The 26807-nt window shown below is 46.5% G+C and overlaps 1 protein-coding gene across 1 annotated transcript in view; it reads left to right on the plus strand.

Annotated features, from left to right (window-relative positions):
• The first annotated feature begins 14710 nt into the window (after nucleotides 1-14710).
• The window catches only part of TBXAS1 (thromboxane A synthase 1), a 156745-nt gene continuing 144648 nt past the window's right edge, over nucleotides 14711-26807 (plus strand). Inside the window, exons 1-2 of the mRNA XM_035021219.1 lie at nucleotides 14711-14738; nucleotides 23302-23556. Coding sequence (XP_034877110.1) covers nucleotides 23465-23556 — 92 coding nt within the window. The 5' untranslated portion in view covers nucleotides 14711-14738; nucleotides 23302-23464. The remainder of the gene's footprint in view (nucleotides 14739-23301; nucleotides 23557-26807) is intronic.

The raw sequence follows: 26807 nt of genomic DNA on the forward strand, positions 1-26807 counted from the left end.
GAGAGAGAGAGAGAAACAGCATGAGAGGGGATAGGGTCAGAAGGAGAAGCAGGCTCCCCACCGAGCCGGGAGCCCGATGTGGGACTCGATCCCAGGACTCCGGGATCATGACCTGAGCCGAAGGCAGTCACCTAACCAACTGAGCCACCCAGGCGCCCCTTTCCTCTCTTTCCTGATCAGGGTTCATGGTTTCATATTGACCTGCCAAACTAAGGCCCTTTTACAGGGGGATCTGTCCACACAGAACTGGCCAGGGGAGGGGTTGGAGGTGGTGGTGGTGGTGTGTGTGTTTGTGTATGTGTGTGTGTTTGTGTTGCTTCTATAAATCATGCATGTATGTGCACCTGCACCCCCATTGCCCACTCATACTTGGCATGGGACCCTTTCTGTTGGCGGTGAGCAAGACATTCTGTAGTTTATAATCCCCAATTAAATATCTCCTTGACTTTGAGAGACTTCCCTTTCTTAGCCTGCCTTACTCCTCATCCCTTGCTTCACCCAACCATATCCTACCACTCCCCTTCAGTTTTTAGATCAAGCCCTACCACCATCGTGAGCTCTTTTCCAGCTACGAATGCACCCGGTGGTTATTCACACCCCTCCTCATTTTTGCAGGGGTTCATGATATTGGGAGGAGGTGTAATATATCCCTTTGAGGATTTGATGAATACCGTGGGCCCTGAGCACATACACACAAAATACATATGTCTAATTTCAAGAGATTTATATTCCCCTGAAAACATTGCTTTTCTAGATCCCATTTGTTGGGTGCCAACTATATACTTTAATGCATTAAAATATACTTCTATATTATTTTGCCTAACATATGTCTTATCTTCATAATTAGACAAACCTTGCAAATAAAGCTATTTCAGTTTTTTGGGTTTTTTTTTTTTTTTTTTGGTATCCCTCACAGAACTATGTAGAATGTAAATGGGGGTATTTAATTAAAAAAAAAAATGGATAAACAAACTGTGGAACATCCATACAATGGAATATCACTCAGTGATAAAAATAAATGAGCTATCAAGCCCCAAGAAGACATGAAGGAACATTAAATGCATATTAATAAATGAAAGAAGCTGGTATGAAAAGGCTGTGTGCTGTATGATTACAACTATGTGATGTTCTGGAATAGGCAAGACTATGGAGACATTAAGAAGATCAGTGGTTTCCAGGGATGCAAGGGGAGGGAGGGATGACTAGGTAGAGCAGAGGGGATTTTTAGGGAGGAGAACTATTCTTTCTGATGCTGTGATGGTGGATACATGTCATTATACCTTTGTCAAATCCCATAGAATGTACAACACCAAGTGTGAACCCTGGTGTAAACTATGGGTTCTAGTTAATAATAATGTATCAATACTGGCTCAACAATTATAACAAATGCACCACATTAATGTAAGATGCTAATAATAGTGGAAGCTGCCAGGGTTGGCAGGGGTATATGGAAACTCTCTGTTTTCTGCTCATTTTTCTGTGAACTTAAAACTACTCTAAAATATAAAGTCTATTAATTAAAAAAAAAGAGTTTTAGATTTCTGACTGCAACCTCTAATGATTGTTGGGATAAAGACTATTCATCTCCCTAAAGCAATGCATGCATTTTAGCTTTCCAAAAGATGGATCTATTGGTGTGAAACCTGCTGCTTGACATCATGTCAACACAATATGCAGGATTTTTAAATGAACTAACTGAATGAGTAAGATATGTTCTCATGATACAGACTCAGTCCAATCCTAATGTCAATGGAGGCTTCCACCTTGAACACATGAATTTCAACACGAAAAAAATCCATTAAAGTATAATTAGTGAGTCTTAGACATAAACGGAAAGAAGGCCTACAAAGACATTGTCGTCATTTAAAATAGTTCTCTCTTCTTGTTCTATCTTTATATTCCTCACAGACAGTTTGAGGAAAAGTCCTATCTACCTGGAACAAAATGAATATTCGGAGCCCCGGAAAATCAGTTCCGTGAGTAATGGGGCCAAATTCAAATGGAGCCAAACTCAACTTTGAAGGAACATAGTGGAGGGTGACTGACCCAGGTGACTCCCCTGCCCCCCACCCCCACCCAAGATGATGCCTGAATTGATGATTCCGAGGGCAGGCAAGGATTTGGCCAGAGGATTTAGCCATTTGCCCCAAAATTCCCTTACATAACATCTCGTCTGGTTATTTAAAAGGCTGAAATGATAGCAGGAGCCATTCCAAAGTCCTATTATTCTGTCAAATAATTAGGTTAAACATGTAGTGATTCAGCTTGTTGGGTAGGAAAGTGCTTCATTATGAGACGGGGAAAAGGAAGGCTTTCCCTCTACCCCGCCATCTTGTCCTATCTCCAGCAAGCCCTTGAACTCTTTACCTTCCTGTTTGCTCTTTGGCTTTGGGGGGAAAGGACAGAAAGAGAGAATATTAAAGGTCAGCAAAGGAAGACTCACAGGTGGTATGTGGGCTGCTCTGAAGTCCCCTGTGTCCATTCCCAGCTGAGGACAATACAGCACTCAGACCTGCTAAAAAGGGCCACGCTGCCCTCGGGATGACTCCTTTGACCTCAATCACTGATCTGGCCACACGAAGCATTCGTTGGACGCCATTTATTACCTTCTTCAATAATTATAAAAATAATGTCTTCCAGATAAAACAAAGAGGCTGCCGGCTTAAACTCTTCTCAGCACACTCATGATATGCATTCGAAGCGCATAACCTGGGGGTCGCCACTGTGTACCCACAATAAATATTAGTTTATCTGGAATCCAGGCAGTCACGAAACTTGGATGACAAGGATTTTTTTTTTTTTTTTAACAGACAGAAGTCAGGGAGGGCAGTCATTGCTCAGACAATGAGATTCAAGCAAGTGCTGTTCTGAATCTATGAGCTCCGTGGGGGAGAAGATGGTTGAGGCAGCAGGCAAACTGAGAAAGAAGGCAAGCCAGAAGGGAAAGATGGAAGGAGGTGAGGCAGGGAGAGAGGAAGACACAAAATGGGAGAAGCAGACCTTCAGCAGGGGAGGCGAACCAGGGGCAGCACCAGGAGACTGAAGGGGTGGAGCCATGTTCATTGAGCCTCGAGCCGGGAAAACCAGGTATACTTTTCTGCAAACCACATTATTAGCTGCCTACCATATGGCTTCCGAGGTACGTGAGAAGGGAAAGGCAGAAAACAAAATGTTAGTCAGTTAACACTGAAAACAAAATAATCTGGGTAAATTTTGAAAAGTGTGAGGATAGAAACCTAGTAGGCGGGCGATCAGTGTCTATACATCATATGTGATGTATATGACATATGACATAGTGTTATATATCAAGGTTCAAAGAGGACATTTGTTCCCAAACCATGGTAGCGCTATTTCAAATAAGGTGGTTTTGTGCAAACCGTAATTCATGCTCCTAATGGTGACCCTGAAGCATTACAGGAACCTAAAGGAAGCTTCTAAATTTTCAGAGAAAGATGAATTATATTGAAGTGTGTTTTGACGAGTGAATGCAGTTTGGGTGTTAAGCGTACGTCGCTGTATTCTAGTTTTTGGAAAATTGTAAATACACGTATGAAAGATAGACGAGGCCGATGATCCAACAGCCTGAACGGGTGTGGTGAGGAGGCTGGGCGGCGAGGTGTCCTAAAAGGGAATCATAATCGTTCTCATCAGTAGCGCCGGCTGGATACCAAGCCTTGCTGTGACACTTTTATGTATATTTCCTTACTTAATCCCTACAACTCTATGAGGTGTATTTTATCATTATCCCTATTTTGCAGGTGAGGAGACTGAGGCTCAGTTTGAAGTAAATTATCCAAGCAAATAATTAGTAGAACCAGGATTCAGACCCAACCTGGCTCAGGAATCCACGTTCCTAGCTCGTATGTTATATTCTATGTCACTGCTGCACAATGTCTTCATTTACACCTCTGTCTTCCTCGTGCATGTTGGTTTGCAAACTGGCCCCCCAAACCCGGAGGGCAGGGAGAGACGGAAGAGGCGATGCACGCAGACTGGAGGCGGCAGGTGCACCAAGTGGGGCAACTCACTTAGAGGCTTATCTCGGGAGCCGCAAGACGAGTAGCTCTCTGCATCCTCCCGCCAGGATCTCGAAAGTTGAGAGGTGATTAATATGATTAAGGGGGCTGACTCACATATTCAGTGCAGACCTCAAGATCACCTTGCTCTCTCGAGGCTCCCTACATCCTTGAACACGGTTTCCGCTGTGGGAACCGCAGGCAGAATGCACATTCCAAGGACAGGAGACGGGTGAGGAGCCTCCGATTGCCCATGTCCAACTCACCAGGTGCCCAGAGGTCACGTCCTTTCGATGACCTTCTGCAACACTGTTGGCTGAAATCACCAGGTTGGGTTGCTCAGAACATTTGAGGGAGGCTAGTTGCCCGAGGGCTTCCTTCCTGGGGTGGCCGTGCCTTGGTCCTGACCCTGGTGGGGGAAGGATGCCTCCTTCTCTGGAGGCTTCTCCCTTGCCATCATCAGTCCCCTACAGAAGCGGGAGGTTCCCTCTGTCTACTTCCATCCCTGGACACACATCACTTTCTGGTAAGTCGAATTTTGGATCGCCTTCTCATTTTGGTTCTGCCATTGCCCTACAATCTAGAACAAATCATGGCTTTGGAGGCATCTACTGGCATATTTTAGTACTTCTCTGCCACAGAGCAGGACTTTCCTCTATATTTGTTAAAGAGATGGTTTTGGTCCTTGCAGTGGTTTCTGGGGCTGGGGATTGAATGCCTGTGCTCTGCTCCTCTCCTTCCAGGTCTCTCTCTCCCTTCTCCCCTTTCGGTCTCTCCTGCTTCTTGACACATTCTTCTCTTTGGTTGTCCAGTACACTTCCTTCTCATGGAGGGTCTCCAGATGAGCCTCTTCCTGCACTCCTTTTCCATGGGCCACTTGCTTTTCTCCTCTGCTCCCCCAGCCTCTCGTACTTCTTCCTCTAGACCCTCTCCTGGTGGCCCCAGGGTCTCAAGGTCTTGCCACCATCTGCACACCCATGGTGCCCGGTTCAGGGCCCCCAGCCAGATGCCACCAGAGATCCTTTTACATGTCCAGCTCTCTGCTGGGTCTCATAGACCAGACACCACACAAGTCCTCAGAAGCCTCTGGCTCCAGCTCCTCAACGTGGCCTGATAGGTCCTGTGGGATTTGGTAGCCTCTCTCCCTGCCCCCTCCTGCACTGTGTCCCCCGCTTTCTGCACGGCTTGATCTTGAATGGCCTTGCCCCTGCCTGCTGGTAAATGGCCTTCTGGGGAGGAAATAATCCCTGATCTGTAGCACGTGTGGCTTTCCTGGCATAAATACTCCCACCACAGCCAATTTCAAACTTACATGATGTCACTGAACGTGGCATTGAGAAGCGGTGGGTAGTAGCCACAATTAGAGAGTATTTTCACCAGACATGTACAATAGACCAGAAAAAGAAAAAAAAAAAAAAAAAAAAAAAACTAAAGGGCACAGATAATCGAAAAATGCAGCAAAATAATCAGGGAATGGCACATTTTAAGTATTTATTGTCTTCGTTTTAATATGATTTATTCAATTGCAAACACATTATTTACTTTTTAATACTTCTAATAATTAAAATAATTTTGATGATTTACTACGTAATAATTTATGACCATGTGTAACAGCCAGCTTGCAAGATTCCTGAACATTTAATGACTGGTCCTTGTGAGCCCATTCAAACCAGCTCCAGGGTACCCCTAACCCCTTTCCCAGAGACCCACCTCTCCACTGACATCTGGTCAATTCTTATTTTTCCTTTAAGAGTCAGCTCTGCTCATGCTGGGAATATGACCCTCTTCCGTCTCCATCACTGCTTTACCACATGGCCATGATCTGTCTCTACACCTGTCTCCCCTCCTACTGCATGAGCTTCTTGAGGGCAGAGGCTGTGTACCCTTCATCTTAATCCCAGTACAGTGCCTGGTACATAGCTGACATTCTGTGAATTATTGTTGAAAATATTGATCATGTCTTTCCTGTTGTCCTCCTCCTTCCATCACCCATCTCCCTTCCAATTCACTATGGGAAGGGCTATGGGCTGCATTATGGAACAGTGAGCCAGGTCTCAATGAAAACAATGCTTGTGGGTTGGATTAGCTGACCCAGTGGACTAGAGCATTTGTAGCTATGAATAGTTTACTCATATATTTGAGGTAGGAAAGGGTGTATTCTCCCAACCCCAGACATGGAGTCCCCATGCCCATGACTGCCTTACTCATGCTGTAGGATGCAAATTTATCACTTGTGGGAAAACGATCATTTAAAACAGTTGTACATTTGATGTCCTTCCGCCCTCTATGCTCAGACCTAGTCTTTTTCACTGAGTGAGATGAATATCCTAAATCATCATGCTGACTGACAGAAAATGAGAATAGTCCACCAGGAAGTGTTATCTGGTGGCCTGAACAGAACAGCGAGTAAGCATCTGTTATGTAACAGGTGTATTAGCAATGGGAATAGATCAATGGAAAAGGAATCTATAAATGTACTGAGGGTACTGATGAAATTTTTTCAATTTTTCAAGTGAGTGCTTGTTGTTTTAACGACACAGACTCTAATTTCTCAGCATTTTTCGAGTTGCTCACATTTTTGGTAGCTGATTAACCACCCAGGCTGTTATCTTAGGGTACCTAATTTACCACACATCTGCAGAACTTAGCTCAGCCTTGCAGGGAAGGGGTAGCAGCGCATTCTCTAGAATTGTTATTTTATGCTTCTTTGGGATGACTTGTTTATATAACGGAATCTTTTTGTTTTCTAAGAAGATTCAGCAGTTCCATTAAGCAACGGCAAAAGCAGTAGTCATTTCTTCAGAACAGACTTCAATGTTAGCAAGATTTATATTTCACAAATAAATATTTAAAAGCAAATCATAACAGAGTGAAAACCAACACTATCACACATACCCAAACTACGCCAGCTAGTCTGGACCCATGTCTCGTAGGAATTAAGTGTTTATAAAACCTATGTCGATTTTATTCTGTCTCTAAAGAAAAGCTTGGTGTCTTTAAGATTCTGCCTGCACACACGGATCAGTCTGAAAGGCAAAATCAAAAGACTGAGGTCACACAAATTTCATTTGAGTGACCTCAGCCTTTTGGTTTTAATTTTTGAGTTTAATTTGAATTCGTGTAAGTAGAATTTGAAAGAATTGGACTCGACCTGAAAATATTGAGACTTCTTAAAAATCTCCTTTTATAGGGAAACATTTCTTGCCTCTATTGGGTACAAATCTATATATACTCTGCACATACAGTCACTCTTTGTTACAGTAGATAATGGGTCACATCTGAGGTGAACAGATGTTTCTCAAGAGTCTGAGATTCACGAGCAGAGGTGTGGTGGGTGATAGGGATGAAGCTGTTCTCAGTAGATGTTTCAAAAAGAGAGCCGTGCCTCATAATTAGTCTGAAAGCCAAATTATCCCCATTGGAGAAGGACAGAGAGGCACGAACAGGCTCTTCCCACATCTTTGAAAACAACATCTTTGGAGAACTAACTGTTCATTCTTGATGATTCTGGACTAGAGATGATCCCATGGCATGACTGGGGCTCTTGGAAAGAGAAATTGTGGAACTTACTTCTGTAAGGAAAATCTAGACACGGTCTACAGAGTCAATAACTAATTGTTAAAGCAACAAATGGGGGCGCCTAGGTGGCTCAGTCAGTTAAGCGACTGCCTTCGGCTCGGGTCATGATCCTGGAGTCCCGGGATCGAGTCCCGCATCGGGCTCCCTGCGGCGGGGAGTCTGCTTCTCCCTCTGACCCTCCTCCCTCTCATTCTCTCTGTCTCAAATAAATCAATAGAATCTTTAAAAAAAAAAATAATAAAGCAACAAATGAAGGAAAAGAAGAAAAAAAGAAAAGGACTTTTTCACTCAGACAAGAACCACAGGAGTAATTAACCCAAAAGATGGAAACAGCAAATGACCTTTGGTGAGGCATATTTTCTGCACATTTCAAGCAGGATTTGACTGCTTTATGATGCTTCAGATGGTTTGGGAAAAAACGCTATTGTGAATGAGAAATACCCCTTTAAAATGAGCAAAGCCTTAAATTAGTCCACACGACACTGTCTCTGGCCAGTGCACTTCCTGGCATGTACCCTTTCACCAACTGCATTTCATAAATTTCAGGAACGTGCCTGGAGCAGGTGGGTGAGACATGGGAACGGTCATAAATCTGGGGCACAGTGGCTTCTAATTCCCAAATTCAAGGCCCTCAAGTGCTAGTCTTGGCACAGCTAGAATCCATGCCATAGAGTAGTCTTCCACAGGTGGACGCTCAGTATCTTATATTTATTTCTTGCTGGCATCCTTGAAAAGCAATGGCATAGAGGAATGTTAAAAGAGCTTTCCTTTTTCCGTGCACCATAAAAAGCTAGATGGAAGCTCTTTCCAAGACAAAGAAACTTAGGTTGAAATGTTCCACATTTTGTGGCAAATGCTGAATCCCTACTGAGCAAATATACATGAGCACAGGGAGATGAGATTGACCCCACATCTTTGGGGCGAGCCCCTCGGAGAAACTGAGATGGAGTGAATGAACACCTTCCATGCACCGTTATCCTCATCTCAGCTGCTTGCAGCCCAAATAAAAAGTTTTTCCAAAACTAACCCCCCCAACCCCTTTACAAAAGTAATACATGTTCATTCTGGATTTTTAGAAGTTCAGACAAACATATGGAAGAAAATTTCCTTTGCTTTCCCCATGTGTCCTTGCAAAAACAAGTCTTTTGCCCTGTATTGCATTTTGTGGATGAGGCCCAAATAAAGATAGTACTCCTCTTAGAGACTGGTTTCAAAGTGAATAAAAGGGACATGAAAGGAGTGGAGGGGACTTTACCACTTCACCACAGTCCCAACTGTCTTTTGGGGGGAAAAGATGGAGAGCCCCAGTATTCCGGCATTGATTAACATGGCACATGATTAGCTTCCCATAAAATATGGACAGTCACTACCTCATTCAAGGTGCTTTGAATGTCTGCATACACTTGACGGGTCACTTGGTTAGTGTTCTGAGGAGGAAACCATTCTGTTTAAGGACAATGAGTGGAGAAGAACATCATGGGCAAGGCATGGACCTTTCTTATCCAGTCCTTCCAACATGCCATGTTCCAGAGATCTTCCAGCATGGGGTCAATGATGTCCTTGATGTTTGACTACCCTCCTTGGAGGCAACATATCATTTCCTTCATGTGTCAGTCATTCCACAGTACCATAGTACCAAGGACTGAGTGCATGCTGGCCAAGAAAACATGCTTCTGGTCAAGGGGCTGAGGAAAATGTATTGCCCACTGGACTGCTTATGGCTTCCTGAAAAGTGTTTGAGATGAAAGACTAAGTCCAGGGTTCCTTAGGTTTTCCAAATGTTTCATTATTTTATACCCTGCTTCTTTTGAATAAAAATACCCATCATCGACTTATGGACTGTGGCCACCCAAACTGTCCTCAGACCTTGCACTGGGGCCCTGAATCCCATACAACTGTTTTTCCTCAGTGATGTAATTGAAGCTATCTGACCTTGTGTCAGGACCCCTAGAACTCCCAGACTGTGGGTTTTCTAGATCTTTTTTTTACAACTGTGTTAGATGTTAACAGATAGTAGGTTCAATGATGACAGAAAGTACATCTTTTCCTGCCAACAGCAGGTATAAATCAGAGTTGTGATACTTGGGACCCAGGCTCCAAGACAGCCAGGATGAATGAGGCGAAGGCAACACAGGAGCTTGCTCGGTCCTACCTCCTCCCTACTCTGCACAAGCAAGTCTCTGTCGCCCATCTGTTGGTGTGGATCTGGTTGTCATCCCTCTGTCTGGCCCCATGTGGATGGGCATTCCTTTTGGACTATTCATATGGCTTTGATGCTGCTTTCCTCCAGCACCACCTTTGCTCCCTATCTCTCCCGGATGAAGCACCACGATGTTGGGAGAGTGTCAGCCCTTTACTGAGAAGTCATCTAAGCAGAAAGAAAGAGCCTCTGACTCCATATCTCTAGCGAGAGTATGAAGAACAGGCTTCCCTTTGACCTCAGCTCACTTCCCCATCGACTCAGCCCAGAGCCCAGGCAATTGGCTTGTTCTTCATGAAGGCCAAAGTTCTAGGGCACATGGTTCTAACCCTCACCTTCTCACCCAGGCTTGTTGGGAAGGTTAGTAGTGAGGTACATTTCAAATTCAGAAATCTGGAGTCTGGATTGCTCTCAATGCAATGGTAGAGCTATATGATTAAAAAAAAAAAAAATTGTTAGGCCAGGAGTTGAGCAGCCTGAGTGCTAGTCTTGTCTTTGCCAAGATTCACTGAACCTGACCAAGACTGAGTGTAACTGCTTGGCCAAGTGGGCACTCTATGACCCTGCCTACATCACAGGGTGTTGTCACTATCAGATGAAAGAACAGATGTGGGAGTGACGGTTCAGGTGAGGAAATGTCCTTGGGGAAATCCGGTGCAGCTTCTGAAGCCCTGTAGCAAGAGAAGGGCTGCCTCACAAGGAAGTGAGCTCCTCAGAATGGGAGGAAATCAAGCAGAGACCAGTCGACCAGGTGCCCAGGATGCTATGAAGGTGGAAAACTGGACTAAGTGCCTGTAATCTTTCATTGGTTTCCCAAGATGATTTTCCTGACTTTTCCAAAGGTGGTGATTCTTGGCACTGACCTAGAGTCCTCACCCGGACTCTACATCCTGTGGTTTTGCCTCAAGTCTAGTGTCCTGGGCCACTGATCGGCAAGCTCCCTGATCACAGGGCACTTTTCTTATCTATCCTCCTTTCTTGGCACCTGTCCCTGAAGTCCTCACCTAGCAGATGTTCCAGAATGTTTTCTAAATGCGTGATAGCATGCTGGCTTCTCTGATCTCAGTTGCGAGCCTAAGTCCTGCCTCAAACCCAAAGTGGCTTGGCCAAGTTACAAAACCTGTCGGAAGAAGGGGAGGTGTCCACATGATACTGACAGCGAATGTCATTTGAATCTCAGTTTTCCCATCCAGGTGTTTTGATGTAAGAGAATACAGACCAAAGGCAGACATTCCAGCATGTGAGGGTAGCACAGAGAGCAGGACAGATGGAAAGCTAGGACAGACACGAGACAGCCAGCCAGACAGACAGATGGGGAGGCACTCAGCAAAGCAGCCAGTGATAGAAGAACCCCAGGTAGCTCTCAGCCCTTATCTTGGCAATATCCCTAGTTTTGAGGTCACCTGACTAAGCAGATAGAAAAATGTGGTCACTTCCATGAAGGGGTTGCCTCTTGGGAGATGTATTCGTGGTTCATTTTACAAAGCAAAAGCAGGGACTAACACACCCCAAACTGATTTTGTCGGTAAACATCACCCAACTGTTTTCCTATTAATTTACCTTGGCAATACCTCTCCATTATGTAATTATGTGGGATTTCAGACCCATATTTATTTCTATCCCACACATACCTTATGTTACCTCTTCTTTCTACTACCATATTGAGAGAAAGGACACACATTTTTTTTTTTTTTAGTTTCTGCAGAACCTCGAATAATTGTTTTGGCAGGTAAGACAGACATCTACTCCAAAGCACTGGGTAGCTGGAGAGTGCAGGGGTGAGACCAGGGTTGGGGTAGGAGGAGCTCATGACCGAGAATGGTAGCTCCTATTCAGCAGGTAAGCAGTAAGCAGGCATGTCCTGCCCACAGGAAAGGCAGGATAGATGTTTCTGGAATATCTAGAAGATATCTGGAAGAGCTAGACAAAGCAAAGTGGCAAGTACTTAGAATAAAGAACCAAGTTTGAAACAGTTCACACTGCTTCTCAGGGAGGACGGGACAGTTCTGGCCAGTCCAGTACTCCGGTCAGGAAAAGAGGGGAAGTTGAATCCTCTCCTGGGGGAAAGAGGAGAGTGTTAGAGACAAAACGGGGGAAATTCATAAATAGAAGCCAAACACTTTGCCAAAATACTGCAGCTCTATATACAGCAGTGTCCTCTGACCTGAGTTGTCCGCAGGGGTGCTGTCTTTGAATCTATGGTGTAGGTACAGGGAAGATACCCAGATTTTCTTCCACCTGGATTCTGATTCATCTGGTTTGGGTAGGACTCCAAGAATGGTCCCAGAACCAGCAGCATCAGCATCACCAGGGAATTTGGCAGAAATGTCAGTTCTCAGACCCCAGTCCAGACCTGCTGAATCAGACACCTAGCACCCTGTGTTTTAGCAAGCCCTCCCGTGTGTGTCTGATGCCCTCGAAAGTTCGAGAACCACTGCGCCGGAGATGTAGGAAACTCGAGATGCTCCTTCTCTTAAAAGCAGCCCCCCCTCCATTTGTCCCCACTTCGCCCAGAAATACCATCCCATTCCTGTCTCCTGCATCCAGGCTTGGAACTGGTCCCACCCCACCCTGGAGCAGGGCGGGCATGGACCGACTGACTCAGGGACCGCCCCTCCTCCCCCCAGTCATCCAGGAGCTTTGCAGACAAGATGGTTTGCCAGCAGGTAGAAGTCGAGTGTCATCCCTTCACTGAGAAGTCATCTAAGCAGAAAGAAAGAGCCTGGTTTTTCTGGGGTAGGACAGGCCTTTTTCTAATTTGCACAAAGGCAGGGTTTAGTCCAACAATGGGGCTCCTTGCGAGGCTCTCTTCTCCCCCTCTGCTTCCCCCACCAGTCGTCCGATCCTGCAGTTGTCCTACCTGTGGAACCTACCCGAATCCACCCGGATGTCCGCCATCCCCGACCCCCACTGTCTGGTGCCTCCGCCCTACATCTTAGGTTGCTACAGTGACACCCCCCTTCCCCGCGCCGTGGGTCTCCCTCGCTTCAGTGCCCCCCAGCCCCATCATCCATCCTTCTCCACACCACTTGGCACACATCCCTCCCTCCCCATTCCACTCCCCCGTCCCTCACGTGCATGCTCGCCACCCGCACACACGCACGCAGGTGCAGATGTGCGAGGCGCTAGAACCTTCTTTCTCTTCCTTTGTGCGTGGGGTAAAGTCCGCACTCCTCAGCCTGCTCTCCAGAGGCGTCCTCCCCTGGCCCCTCTCTCCGTCCAGCCTTATCTCTCACGAGCCTTCATAAACCCTCCTCTCTAGCCAAACTGGTCTACTGGCAAAACCCCGATAAGATAAGCAAGTGAAATTAGAGCCAGCGAACCCGGAACAGGTACAGGCAGCCACGCGGGGGTCAGGCTGGGCAGCTTCAGAAACTTCACACGCGTCTGAAGGGATCCTCTCGGGCCTTCGAGTTAAATAACCCCACACTGAGACCCCGTGGAGAGGGCTACTAAGGACCCAGGGACTCCACGGTGCTTTCTCTGTGCCTCTTCCTTTCCTTATGGGATGCCGTTTTTTAACATCTCTCCTACAAGGTCTAGCTTGAGCAGTGACTTTGTGGTTATTTCAGCTAACAGCTACATTTTACAGAAAAATAACCAAGGGCTCCGATGATGGGAACAAACCTCAAATTTATTGCAGGTGCTCTTGCAGAAAGTCTGCGCATTTACCTTCATAACCCAAAGAGCACTATTGCCATCTGGTGGCTGCTACCTGAAACACGGGCATTCATTCCTTCGCTCAAGCATTTCGTGAACACCTACTGGGGGACAGACAGGCTTTCTCCTTGCCCCTGGGACTACTCTGTCGAATCAGATGCACACACCCTCTGTTCTCAGAAGGCTTACGTCTGGAGTATAGAGATATACAACTAGTCAGGCGACTTCAATAGAGAAAGCCTGGGATGTTATGGCAGGACATAAAAGAGCAACTCATCATCATGGGTAGTCCTGGAGGTCTTCCTTGAGGAGGTGACATCTGAGTTTTGAAAATGCACAGGAAGGAGCCTGGCCTGTTGCGGGGTGGGGCTGGGGGGTGGGCGTGAGAATATAGAATCGCACAAGGCCTGTCATAACTCAGGTGGGCACAGGGAAAAGGCAGGTTGGGACCTCAGTACACAGACTAGTACGGATGGTGAGGGAGCTAGTACCAGTGAAGACAGGGCTTGACAGAATGTTCCAGGTACAAAGTTGACTTCTTCAGGCAGAGCAAATATGTCTGATCCACATAGTCCATTTGGGGCATGGGGAGTTGATTCAAGTAGCACCACATTCTAAGAGGATCTAGTTAGGTGGACTAGTCTAGTCTAGTTGGGTCTGAATGAGCATCATACACGGATAGCTCCGATGGGTTCGTGGAGCTGTGGGCAAGCTCCTGGCTGTGACTTCAGAACAGAGCCCCAGCTGACAGCCAGTGCCATGGGACCCAGGCTCAGCTGGGGAGGAGGCCAGAACACAGACAGCAGCACCCTATCATCTCACAGACTGGCTGCTCTTTGTCCCTGATCCTGAACTGACTTTGGCTTTTTCGGGGGCCTCAAGCAGGCCACCTTCCACCCTGTTCTAGTAGCAGGCTTCCTATGCAGGAATCACTGGACTGAGAACATACCCAAGATGGGACCTACCTGTGGCAGGAATGCTATGTGCTCGCCAGACTTCTTTTTCTCCATTTCCAGCTTCCTCTGCAGGTAGGTGTGGCTGCGTCTGAATTCTGGCCAAGGGTATCAGGATGGCTGATAAACATGCCACTCCCAGGCCTGACCTGTAAAAACCTTCCTAATGCCTTTTCTTTTTCCTTTTCCCCTTCACCAGCTGGTTGCAGGATGATCCAGCAGAGGCATCTGCAGGGTAGTGGATGGCGGGGCCCCAGAACTAAAGGAGCCTGATTCCCCAGATCACTGCGTGGAAGGCTACCTACTGAAAGCCCACATTTGGACTGTCCAGTGAGTGAGAAATAGAATTCTGTAGTGTTAAGCCCTTGAGATGTGGGGGCTCCTTGTTACAGTCCCTATTTGATCCATTCTCTTTCCATCCCCACCCCCACCAGGACTCAGATCTTATTTATGTATTGCTATTCTGGGGCCTGGGCTCCTACAACTAGCTCATGTATGTATTTCCTTGAAAGCACTGTTGCCCAAACTTCTGATTATCTTCTGCTTTGGGATCCCCATTATTAGGCCCCGTGCATATGTCCCTGCCCTCTTTCCTCCATATGGGGACTTCACAGTACTGACTTGCCCCGAATACCATTGCAGTTGGCTGTCAAACTCTGGATTCTGGATTCTGCTTGGTGGGCATGCAGTCTGTCTCCACAAGGCCTGCCCCACCTCCAGTGATAAGAGGTGGAAAATGGCGGATCTGGGCACTGGCTTGCCTGAAAGTTCCAAGGCTCGCCTTAAGGCAGTCAAGCCATCTGCTGACTCTCCACGTTCACAGGCAGAGCACTGCGAAATCATCAACATGTAGCCACATTCAGCCACGTGGCGTGCCAGGAGAGATTCAATGATAATTTAGAAAGTGCTAACATCTGACAAGCTGAGATCATGGGTGACATAAATTGATAGAGAAGCCGAGATGTGAAGGACATAGGGTGGGTCATGTCTGATTAGCAATATCAAGAGCAGCCTATAGTCAAGCGCATCTCCCGCCTTCTGATGAAAGGCACAGTCAAGGTCTGAATGGTAGCCCGGCTTCAGGGCCCCCACTGTGTGACTGGGGCATCTGGTGACCTGTGGATGTTAGACTGTCATCTGATGAGCTCCACACTCATTTTAATAGTGAAACCAGATGGGAAGAGTCGGCCCGAAGAGCATTATGTCACTTCCCTGCTTGAAGCCTTTCCTTCAATGGCTCCCTGTTCCTTTTGGAAAGAAAGAGTACATTTTTTACAGGGCCCAGCAGATCTTAGGTGTTCTGACTGCTAGCTAGCCTCCTACATCAGCCAGCCTTCCATTGCCCCTTGCTCAATGCCTCCCAGTCACGCTGGCCTTTACGCTCTTCGGGCATACCCAGCATGGTGACAGGCAGCTCATGCAGACTCGACAAATAAATGCTGATGGATGAACGAGAGGCATGGTGCTCCTGAGAAGACTACTGCAATCTAGTGGGCAATCAAAGAGCTGCGACTGGGGTGGATCCCTCTCTAGATACAAGCTCTATGAGATCGGAGATCTAGCTTGTTTGCCGCACCAACGCATTCCCATTGCCTAATGCCGGCTAGCTGCCCGTGCGTTCACCGAGCCAGGGAAATGAAGGTAAGAATGAACAGATAGGGCGCCTGGGTGGCTCAGTCAGATAAGCGGCTGACTCTTGATTTTGGCTCAGGTCATGATCTCAGCATCCTGAGATCAAGCCCCGCCTGGGACTCTGCCATCAGCGGGGAGTCTGCTTGAGGATTCTCTCTCTCCCTCTCCCTCTGCCCCTCCCACTGCTCTCTCTCTCTCTCTCTCTCTCAAATAAATAAATCTTAAAAAAAAAAAATGGATAAAGGGAGTAGTGACCGGAATGAGAGAGACTTCATAGGTGGAAACAACAGGGCTTGGTGATTAACTGGACGTGGGGGGGGTGGGGGGCTAGGAGAGAAGGAAGAGTCAAGGATGAGCCCTAGTTTCTGACTTGGGAGCTGAGTGGAAGGAGGCATGATTTACTGACACGGGGAACACGGGACGAGGGTGAAGAGTTTAACGGAGGACGGAGGCTGTGACCATGAGTCCAGTTTTAGCCGTTTTGAGTCCGTTAGCATCCGTGGGCTACCCGTGAGAAGAGAAGCAGCAGGCCGCTGGATATATGTCTGACCCTCAGGAATGAGAACTGGGCTGGAGAGAATAGATCTGGGAGTGACTGGCTCATGGATGTTAATTAGAGCCGAGCGAGGATATGAGATCGCAGTGTGACAGACGGTGCGGTGGCGCAATGATATATAAAACACGGTCCCTGCCCTCACAACCGGTACAAAGTCAAGATGTGACATAGACCTGAAAACTGGTCACGAACCCCTCCATGTCTCCATAGCAACCTTGAAGAGAGGAGAGAGTTCTGTCTCCATCGCGGGAGGGGGACACACCCAGATGGTTGCTGTCCGCCACACGTCTCTGAATGCGGGGGGGGGGGTCCCCCTGGAGTGGCACCGGGAGATTCTGCTCCAGCCAGTGCAAGCCTGCATCCTCTCCCACCTCTCAGCCAAGGGGCCGGAGAGATGACGGAGAAGGCTGAATCAGCCCGTTCCAAACCTCCTTTTCCCTGGTTCTGCCTCTCCACGCTCACCGCTCCACCACAGCCATTCCGGGGGTGGCCATAAGGACCCACGTGCCGAATCCAAAGATGCTTCGGTAACCACCTCACTTGACCTTTCGGCAGCATTCACACCCTTGGCCGCTTCCTGCTCCTTACAAGTGTCCTCCTGTGGCTTTGGTGAAAACATTCCCAGACCACATACCCAAGTGCTTACTATGTGGCAAGAGCTCTGCTAAGCAGCCACATGGGCACCCTGTTTTTCTTACAACAACCTTGCGAAGTGCGTACCGCTATCCCCACATCACAGATGACAAACTGATGCTCGGAGGGGTTAAGAAACTTTCCAAGCTAGAGAGCTAAAGGAGCCCGGTCATTTGAAAACAAAAAGCTACATCCTCATGCAGGAACATAGGGTCCCCCTGCGAGTTTTCCTGCTCTCTCAGACCATTCCTCCTCAATTGCTTTTTAAGCTCCATTTGGCACAAGCCCCCCCCCCCCCCGCCGCCCCCATGTCCCCTCTTCCCCCAAAGCTGCTGTTCTTGGTGTTCTTCCCATGACCCGCTTTCAAACACTCCACTTTTTCTCTGTGGCCAGTTTACCCTATGGCCTCACCCCCTCCATGTACAAATGGCTCTCAAAACCAAAAGACTTCCCCGCTTCAGATTTCTCTCCTGACCTGGCTGCCTTCTAAGGACCTTCACCTCTATGGCCACCAGGGGCTCAGCATGCTCACCCCTGAAGCTGCACTAATTCTCCGATACTCATTCCTCCTCCCAAGTCCTTCTTGTGGTGCATAGCACACATAGGCTCAATCAGTGGAGCTAGAGACTGGGGCGTTATCCTCAACAACCCCTTCTTCTTCATTCCCATACTCAATCGATGACCAAATACGGTTGATCATGCCGTCCCAGTAATCCCAAAGTGCAGTCTTCTCTTCCCCATTTCCAGCTCTATGGCTTTATTCAGGCCATAATCTCTTGTTTAGATGGCCAAGCAACCTCTTCACTGGTCTCCCCATCTCAGGTCTGACCCATCCAATCTGTCTCCTGAGGGAAATTTCTAAAAGCAAATCTAATCATGTTATTGCTCAATTTAGGTCCTCCTCTGGCTTCCCATGGATCCTAGAATAATGTTTAAACTTTTTGGCTTGGCCCACAATGGCTTGCATGACCTGGCCTCTGACTATCTGCCTGTTCTCCCTTCTTCCTGCCAGCTTCTGATGCCTTGGAGCAAGAGTGAGCTGTGTTCTCTTGGCTAAGCACATCTGTCCCATTCTCATCTGCTCAGTGATGTCATCTGTCCAGTCTAAGCTCATGTGTCATCTGTTCAAACTTTTTACCAATCCTCTCCCTCCTGTTTTTGCTCCCTCTGTGCCCTGTACGTATTTGTTGTCATGGTACCTATCACACTGAGGGCACTTAGGTTCTTACATTTCTGCTTCCCTATCCTCGGAGGAGAGTGTGTTGGTGGCGAGACCTAGGTCTTATACGTTGGGATTCAATCCCTGGTGCTTAGGGCTTAGCAATTGTTCAATAAACGTTCGTTGAAGGAATGGACGAGCCCTCATCATCTGACCTCAGTCTCAGAAAGTGGACAGAGAATCTCTTAAGATATTGGATGGTGTTGAGGAGCTTGCTGTTTTCCCCCTCCAAAAGGGGCCCTAGTATCTTCTGCAAAGAGATAAAAGCAGCTCACAGGCCAACACCATCCCTCCATCTTCCCTAACTATAGCAACTCTGTGCCCCAGGGGGGAAACCTAAAGATAAACTGTATCACAACCATGGGCTGGCTTGGTGAACTATGCATTTTTAAGCCAAAATGTGACTTTAGATTTAATGGGGAAAACACTAGGTTTCAAGCCAGAAGATTGGGGCCTGAGCCTGGCTTCCGGAAATTATTAATGCAAGGTTTTTGTCATGTTACATCTCTGAGCTCCAGCTTCCTCCTCTCAGAGCCCAGGAATGAAAGGTCCTGCTCACCTACTCCTCAGGGTTGCTTTAGGCTGAAATGAGGTTCTGTGTAAATGTTCTCTGAACTTCTGTGGTGCTGAGTAGGCCCCATTGTCCTTTCACTTGGGGCCCTACTTGGCAGGGAGAATGTGCCCAGTGCCTCAAACCTCCCTGAGACATCAAGGCTTCGGGCAGGCCAGCTGGGAGCCTTCAGCAGAGAAGGAAGGCACCACTTAGACGTCTGCATAGGCAGTTTTTAAACAAAGAGAACATGGAGGAAATACCACAGAATTTATGGAGTGAAAGCTTTAAAAAGAAACACAAGACTTAAGTCAAAACAGTTGACTCAAGTCTGGGGGAGGTGTCTGCCTGGATGTAGGAGAAAAAAGGGATGGACTTGGGGTGGGTTGAGACAGAAGGAGCAAAGCTCTGTGGGGTGTCCTACCAGGTGGGGTAAGTGGGCACCTCGACACATAGCTCAAGGGAGGGAAAACTGAAACTGCCTTTAGGGAGGGAAGCACCCACCAGCCTTTTTGGAGTGCATATCTTTGGGTGCCCCACTCCCATTTCTAAGACTTTCACTTGGGATGTCCTTCCCCAAGGCCATAGCAATATGTACAAGGATGGTCACTGCAGCCTCATTTGTGGTTGGGAACGCTTGGAAGCAATTCAGATGCCATCCGGTGAAGGACAGGCTAAATGAGTCACAACACATCTGTACCATGGGATTCTAGGAAGCCAATGACGTACCTCTCTAGGTGTGGCGTAGAAGGATATGCATGCTACAGTAAGTGAAAAAGACCAGTTGTGGAAGGGCATGGGTACGATGATCTTGTTTTTATAAAAACTGAGAATATACCTACTACATTTGTATTTGCAAAGAAAAGAATGTGAGAAGATATATGCTAGTTTGTTGACAGAGTTTATCTCTGGGAGTTGGAATTATAGAATGTTTGTTATAAAGTTCTAAAAATTTGATTTTTTGAAAAGAAAATATTCAGGGGCACCTGGGTGGCTCAGATGGTTAAGCGTCTGCCTTCGACTCAGGTCATGATCTCCAGGTCCTGGGATCGGGCCCCACGTCGGGCTCCCAGCTCAGTGGGGAGTCTGCTTCTCCCTCTCCCTCTGCCTCTCCCCATGCTTGTGTGCTCCCTCTCTCTCTAAAATATAAATAAAATCTTTAAAAAAAAGAAACATTCAGAGAGTAAAAGCCCGATGTTTAATTATGATAAACATCATGGCGACAGTCTGTCCTCCATTGTGGAAAAACCCCAAAATGTCCCTATATTGCATCATAGATTTCAAGATTGTGATACATTCCTAATCATGTTACTCCCTGATAAAAATCCTTAATATCTTTCATATCTGACCCTCCCACTCCACCTTCATTAATTTACTCTCTACGATTCACTGAGTGTTATCTCTGCTTTGATGCTAGTGTGGAAAGGGTGTGATGATCTCTCCACAGCATTCGCAGCTCCTCCAAATCACAAATCACATAGAAAGGGCTCCAGAAATATTAGTCAGAGGAATGTATGAGTGAATTCAGTCATTTGGGGAGCTGGCAACCCCTCAAGGAAGTCAGACCTCTCCGAACTGGCCACTAACATTCAGAGGTGCTCTGTGAACAGGGCAGGGCCTGTGCTAGGCACAGGCAGTGACATGAGGAGCGTATTCTAGATAAAGAGCCTGAGGCGGGAGATGGGAGACCCAGGTTCTATCACTAGGCAGCAATGGGACTTTGTACCAGTCACTTTCCCTTTCTGGGTTTTTATTCCCTCCTCTGTAAATCAGAGTTGGGTTCAGTCAACATTTCTCAAAGCACATTCCTAAGAACACTACATCTGGGATGTGTTCATAAATGACCCTTAACAAGAATTCTGTGGTCAAATACGACGCTGCTCTCTGCATGCCACTCTCTGAGCTTCACAACGCACATTAGCAAGTTCAAGTCCCCCGAGAGGTCTTTCAGGAAATAAGCTTACTTATCGATGCTTACACCAGCATTTTCTTGTATTTATTTCACCTTGGAGTCTTTAAAAAAAAAAAAAAGTTTTTTTCATGAGCATCTCTCTGATACGTCCACCAGCCTTAGTAATAGCTGAGGTCCTTCCAACTTTCTGAATCCATGGCCATGATGATTTGCTTCCTCCACACCTGGTAGCTCTGCCCCCAGGCCCCATCCTGTGGCTCCGGTGATTGAAAGCATTGTATTTCAGATGACCCTTGATGAAGCATAGCTCTGTTTTGTAAGCGGGGAATACACAGATCCCTTACCATCTCAGCACAGTCCTGGTCGCATGGGACAGGGGAGATACAGAATATGCAGAAGGGAGGGGACGTCCAAAAGGGCTGGGCTGGAGTGTGGGGCACTTGGGGTGCAGCTGTTGGGGGCACCTAAGTAGGAATGAAAAACAGGGAGGCAGGGCAGATGGCCAGAGAAAAGGGAAGTATTGAGAAGGTACTTGGTCCTTGTGTGGTTTGCTATCCTATTTGTGGCTGTGGTTCATCTCTTCCTCTGGATTTAAATACCATTTGTATATTGATGCTGTCCATATTTGAATATAATCTTTTGATTAGGAAAATGGATTTTGGAGTCGTACATCCCATGTCTGAGTTTCTTTTATAAAAGGGGGTTACTATAAAGCTTGGCCACATGGTGTTGTTTATGAGGATTGAATGAGTTAACACATATCAATGCCTTTAGAATAGTAATTGGCCCGTAGTTAGTACTCCATTAATGGCATTGTTGTTATTAATTATTATTTATGTTTTCAGCCAAGATCCCTCTCCAACTTGACAGTTCCACTCAGATGTCTCCCAGGCATTTCAGACTAAACAGGACCCAAACTGAACTCTTGATTTTTCCCACCAATACCCCATCTTCCTCACCTCAGTAAATGTCACCTCTATACATCAACCCACAGCTCAAGTCAGGAGCCCAGGAGTCAGACTTGTTTCCTCCTTCCCCTTCCCTGTCACATCCCATCCACTGGGAAATTCTGTGGTCTACTCCTAAATATCTTTCAAATTCATCTATTTCCTTCTACTTCCATCCCTGCTCCATCTGAGCAGGCTCATCTTGGGACAAATGAATAGTCTTCTAAGTGGCATCCCTACTCTTCCTCTTGCTCCTTTCCAACAAATTCTCCACGCACAGCCGGAATGCTTTTACCAAGCATAAATACGAGCATGTTAAAACCCTAAGTGGAACGTAAAATGAAGCCCACGCCTCTCACTGTGGTTTTGTGCTGTCTAGCCTCTGGTGACGGTATCCCTCTCTTAGGGAAGAGAGGCCTCCCCAAGCTGGTCCGCTCTACTCCAGTAGGACTGGCCTCTTTCCAGTTCCCACCACGGGAATTCTTTCCCACCTTAGAGCCTCTGTCTGTGTCACCCTTTTTGCCCATGGCTCTTTACATGATGGACTTCTCTTCAACAGAGAATCTAAGCTTCAAGCTTTCCCTTTCCAGACAGATTTCCCCTGCTACACTCCCTTAGTGGGTCTCCCCAGTTCTTAGTCCTAGCCCTGTGTCCGTGACCTTCACAGTACGTCTCTCAACTTGCAATCACTTATTTATTTGTCTACCTGTTTATTGTCCTTCTCTCCCCCGAGACATTTTCCCAGAGCCTGGTACAACTTCTATTTTTCAAACACTGTCAACTCAGCACAGAGCCTGGTCCCCCATATATATTGCATGAATGGATGAATATCATGATGAGTGAATGACTCACTCTCTGATACATCCTCCCTATTACTAAAAGTGTAATACGCTAATAAGCAAAAAATGATTTAGTCTACTTCAGTCAGATAAGCTCAAGGCTGGAACAAAGGACCCATGCATGAGCCTGCGGACGCACTTTTAGACATGGGAGAAATCCTCCAACCCATGATGAGAATGCTGACGCAAGGCAAGATCTTTGGTCTATTCCATCAGCCAGTCACCAAGGAGCCCTCAGACCCCAGGAAGCAATGAACTTTGTGGGATGGATGTCCTCAGTGCCACCAGCATTTTCCATCAGGCTGGTATCTGACCCCAATTTTTTCTGGGACATTCCGAGTCTCCAGACCCCATATCTTCATTGAATTATGAATTTATTTTTTTTGAAGGGGAGTCTTTCTCCAAAGACTACTGATTGGAGTAGAAATCTATGGTTGCAACTATTTAGTGTCTCAGCAAACATGGGACCAGTCCTTCTGCTAATTCCCTGGGAAGTTAACATAAATGTTTATTGACAGCGCAGTCCTCAAGAAAATAAAGTTGCTGATTCATTGCCTTATGTTGAAACCCTGTGTTTTTTCCCTCCCTTCCTTCCTCTTTATAAGGAGACACTCTGATGGAGAGCACATTTTGGGGACCCACTTGACGTGTTGTGGTCTTGGTTGCCTGATCCTTCTTCCATCTGCAGATCTTGGTCCCTGTAACAGCAGGGGGATCAGCCTCCCTCTTTCCTCTGGAGGATCACCCTTCTAGAGACTCTGAGGAACAATGGAAGTCTTCTGGGGGTTTCTCAAACTGGAAGTGAATGGCCCCATGCTGATAGTGGCCCTCTCAGTGATCCTCTTGGCTTTCCTGAAATGGTAAGTCAGCCAGCAAGTTCCCATGACCGTGACATTGCCGGTAACAGCAGCCCTGGAGCTTCGCTGGAGCCAGGGTGGGGGATGTGGGAGTGTGTTTTTCTTCTCTTCTAATCTAGAGGGAGTTGAGTATTAACACAGCTTCAGAATTAAAAGCAAACAGCCAGGTTAATCTTTTGCTAAAATGCATGAGATCGAGGTGTCAGGAAAGGCTGGTGATTCAGTGACTGAGAACACTACACATAATTAAGTTTGAAAGATGGAAAAAGAAAAATATTGGAAAGGTTTGGGGAGAAGTTATTTCCTCGTACGTGTCGTATCTTCTCACCTCGCTTTTCTGAGATCCGCTCCCCGTGGTGGATGTACTGTGGATTCAGCCTCTTGGTTCATATGACATTAAAAACAAGAAGGACGTAGGAGCTGTCTGGCATCGTGGGCCACTTTGCAGGAGGCCACTGGCAGGGATTTCTGTAGGTTTAAGGACAAAGTGGTGGAACTAATTTCCTAGTTTTCTGCTATTTGATAGAAAGGAATGGATTCTGATGAACGGAGTGCATGAGACCTTGAAAGGATCTCAGATTTGAACTGAGAGTAGCTCCCTGTTATCTGGTTAATTCCACAGGAGGCTTTTCAAAGTTTGGCTCTGCCCAAGGCCTGTGTCTGTAGATGGAAGGGCCCACAAGATGCTCCATTTATGCATATTCACCTGGCTGGTTAAACTTACTATAGTCACCCACTCGATCCAAAGCACCTGGATTTATGTGGCTCCAGTTTTTGAGGGGAAAGTGGAAAAATTAATGGAGAACTCGAGTTTGAACAGAATTTCAATTTATGTTTCCGGTGGTAATAAATCCTCCCCTAGATTAATAACTGGGAAAGCACTTTGAAAAGCATCAAGCATTATGCAAATGTGAGGTATTATTCTTTTGGAATTTGCCTAGCTGAAAATGGAGTTCACATTTGATGTTCTATGATGATGAAATGACTTCTTGGAAATTGGCTCTGAAACTCAGCTTCAGTCCCATTGCTGTTTTTGCTTTTTAACTGGTTTAATTATCTTTTGAACTTTTCTCAGTATAGCTTATCTTGCCTTGAAACCAGCCATATGCAAAACCAGGAGCCATGAGTAGCTCTCTTCCCTGCCCCACCCCATTCACCCATCTCATGGCATGAAGGCATGAAGCAGAGGTGGTAAATAGGAAGTGAAAGCTGACTTCCATTTGTTATCTCAAAAATATTTGTTGATCTGTTAATGTATGCCAGGCATGGAGCGGAGGCTCTCTGGTACAAAGTCAGGAAACAGGAGGTCGGGATCAGATGCCCAAGGCAGGGGGATACATGGAGGCTCTGGGGTAAGCATGGTGTCTGGAGGGAACCATGCTGAAGGAGAGCAGGCAGCAGAAGATGGTGGCTGTGGCCGTGGCTCTGGAGCTCCTGGGTCTATCCCTTGATCCAGCTCAAGGTAACCATTCTCGGGCTCTCAACCCTCCTCTTCCAGGCAAGGCTCTAGGTAGCCTCTGAGCAACAGACTCCTGCTTGAATGAGGTTGGGCCTCCCCTCCTGCTTCATTCTTTTGAGAGGACTTGTGGGAGAGAGAGGGGTGCTCAGGGAAAGCTGGAGGTGGACAGATCCCCATAGCCATCTTGCTTCTAAGAAGAAACTGTGGAGGGCGGCATGTCCTCACCATTCAAATTCCTTTGTCTTTCCTTTGAGAGTCATCTTGGCCATTGGGCCAGGTAAGATTGTCATGGAGAGCCTAAACTCTGAGAAAGTAAAATTAGGAGGACTGCTTCTTGCCTCCTCACCTGGCCTGAGAGTTCCTGCCAGGGAGGGGTGAAGTCTCATGTCTCATGGCAATTCCAGAAATCTCTATCCATGGCACAGATGTCCTTCTAGCATTTGGTTTAATGGGGGTAAAGGTGAGAAGTACACATTCATCAGCCCAGCACCCAGGACTTAGGGTTTGGCTCCTGCCTCTTTCGGCAGACTCCTCTCCCCCATCCTTCCCCCATATCCTGTTCTGAAAGTGGTCATGTTGCTGCATGCGTCCTTTCTTTGCCCTTCCATGCTTGCAATTCCCTTCCTCTTCTCTTTCCTTCAGTGCTCAGCTCAGGGGCATCTCCTCATGGAAGCTTCTCCTGTTTGTCTAGGGCACTTACGAGCCCCCACTCAGTGCTGCTTTTATCATATCTCTCACCAACCCCCACCATCCCAATGCCCAGCATGTGGCATTGGTGCATAGTAAATGTTAGCTGAAGGCTAAGTCCAGCCTCTGATCTCTGCTGGTATTTTTCTTGCTGGTTCTTCTCTTATCCTTCACAGATCAGTACAGATCTTAACAGTTGTGCCTACTCGAGTCACCCCTTTTCCTAAAAGCCTGTTGTGTTTTCAGTTTGTACCAACTCGGTGACCCCTTTTTAAATTGTTGCAGGCTTGCTGTTTCTGTAGCCCCAGCCACCTTGTAGAAGAGACCATGACGTGTATTTAATAAAGGCTTCTGAATTATGATGTGTATATGTGAATTTGGAAAGAAGAAGACAAAAGAGTCAATTTCATTTAAAAAGAGACCATTATAAAATAGGCATAGCATCTTGCAATAGTTTTCCTCAAGGTGCATTTGACACAATTTTCAACAACACTTATTTAAATCTACCGTTGATGGGGTATCAGGAGATCAGAGCTGCTCCACCGGGGCTGGAGATGGAGCAGGCATATAGAACATATTAGCCAGAAGTACGTGAAGCACATACAAAGGTGATTAACACACATGGCAGGACATTTTCAAAGCTCATTTTTCTGGGTAAAATTGTTTGAAAGTCTTCCTTCTGGAAGAGATTTGATGTACAAGAAATAAATTGTATGAACTCAATATTGCTAGAGGCAACCTTAACTTCTAGTGTATTTAAACTTTCAAGCACACCTAATACTTGGCAGCTGGATTCCTATTGGCAAAGATTGCTTGATTCTTTAAAAGAGTATAAGGAAGTGGCCCAAATATTAACAGTGGTTTTTCTTCCTTGGTGGGATTACGGATGATTTTTATTTCTTTTTTTAGTCTTTCAAGAGCTTCCACATTTCTTTCATGAGTATGAATTACTGAGCAAAAAATACAAAATAAAAAAAGAGAGAAACTTTATTAAAAAGGGGGAAATTGCTCTTCTCTACTAGTGAAGAGGAAACCAGTTTTATGCTTTGGGTGTGGCATTTTTAGGACTATAATCTCATTATTTCTACCAATAGAGTAGAATGTACAA

The sequence above is a fragment of the Mirounga leonina genome, unplaced genomic scaffold (genome assembly GCF_011800145.1).
Source record: "Mirounga leonina isolate KUSES-001 unplaced genomic scaffold, KU_Mleo_1.0 Mir_174, whole genome shotgun sequence".
NCBI lineage: Eukaryota > Metazoa > Chordata > Mammalia > Carnivora > Phocidae > Mirounga > Mirounga leonina.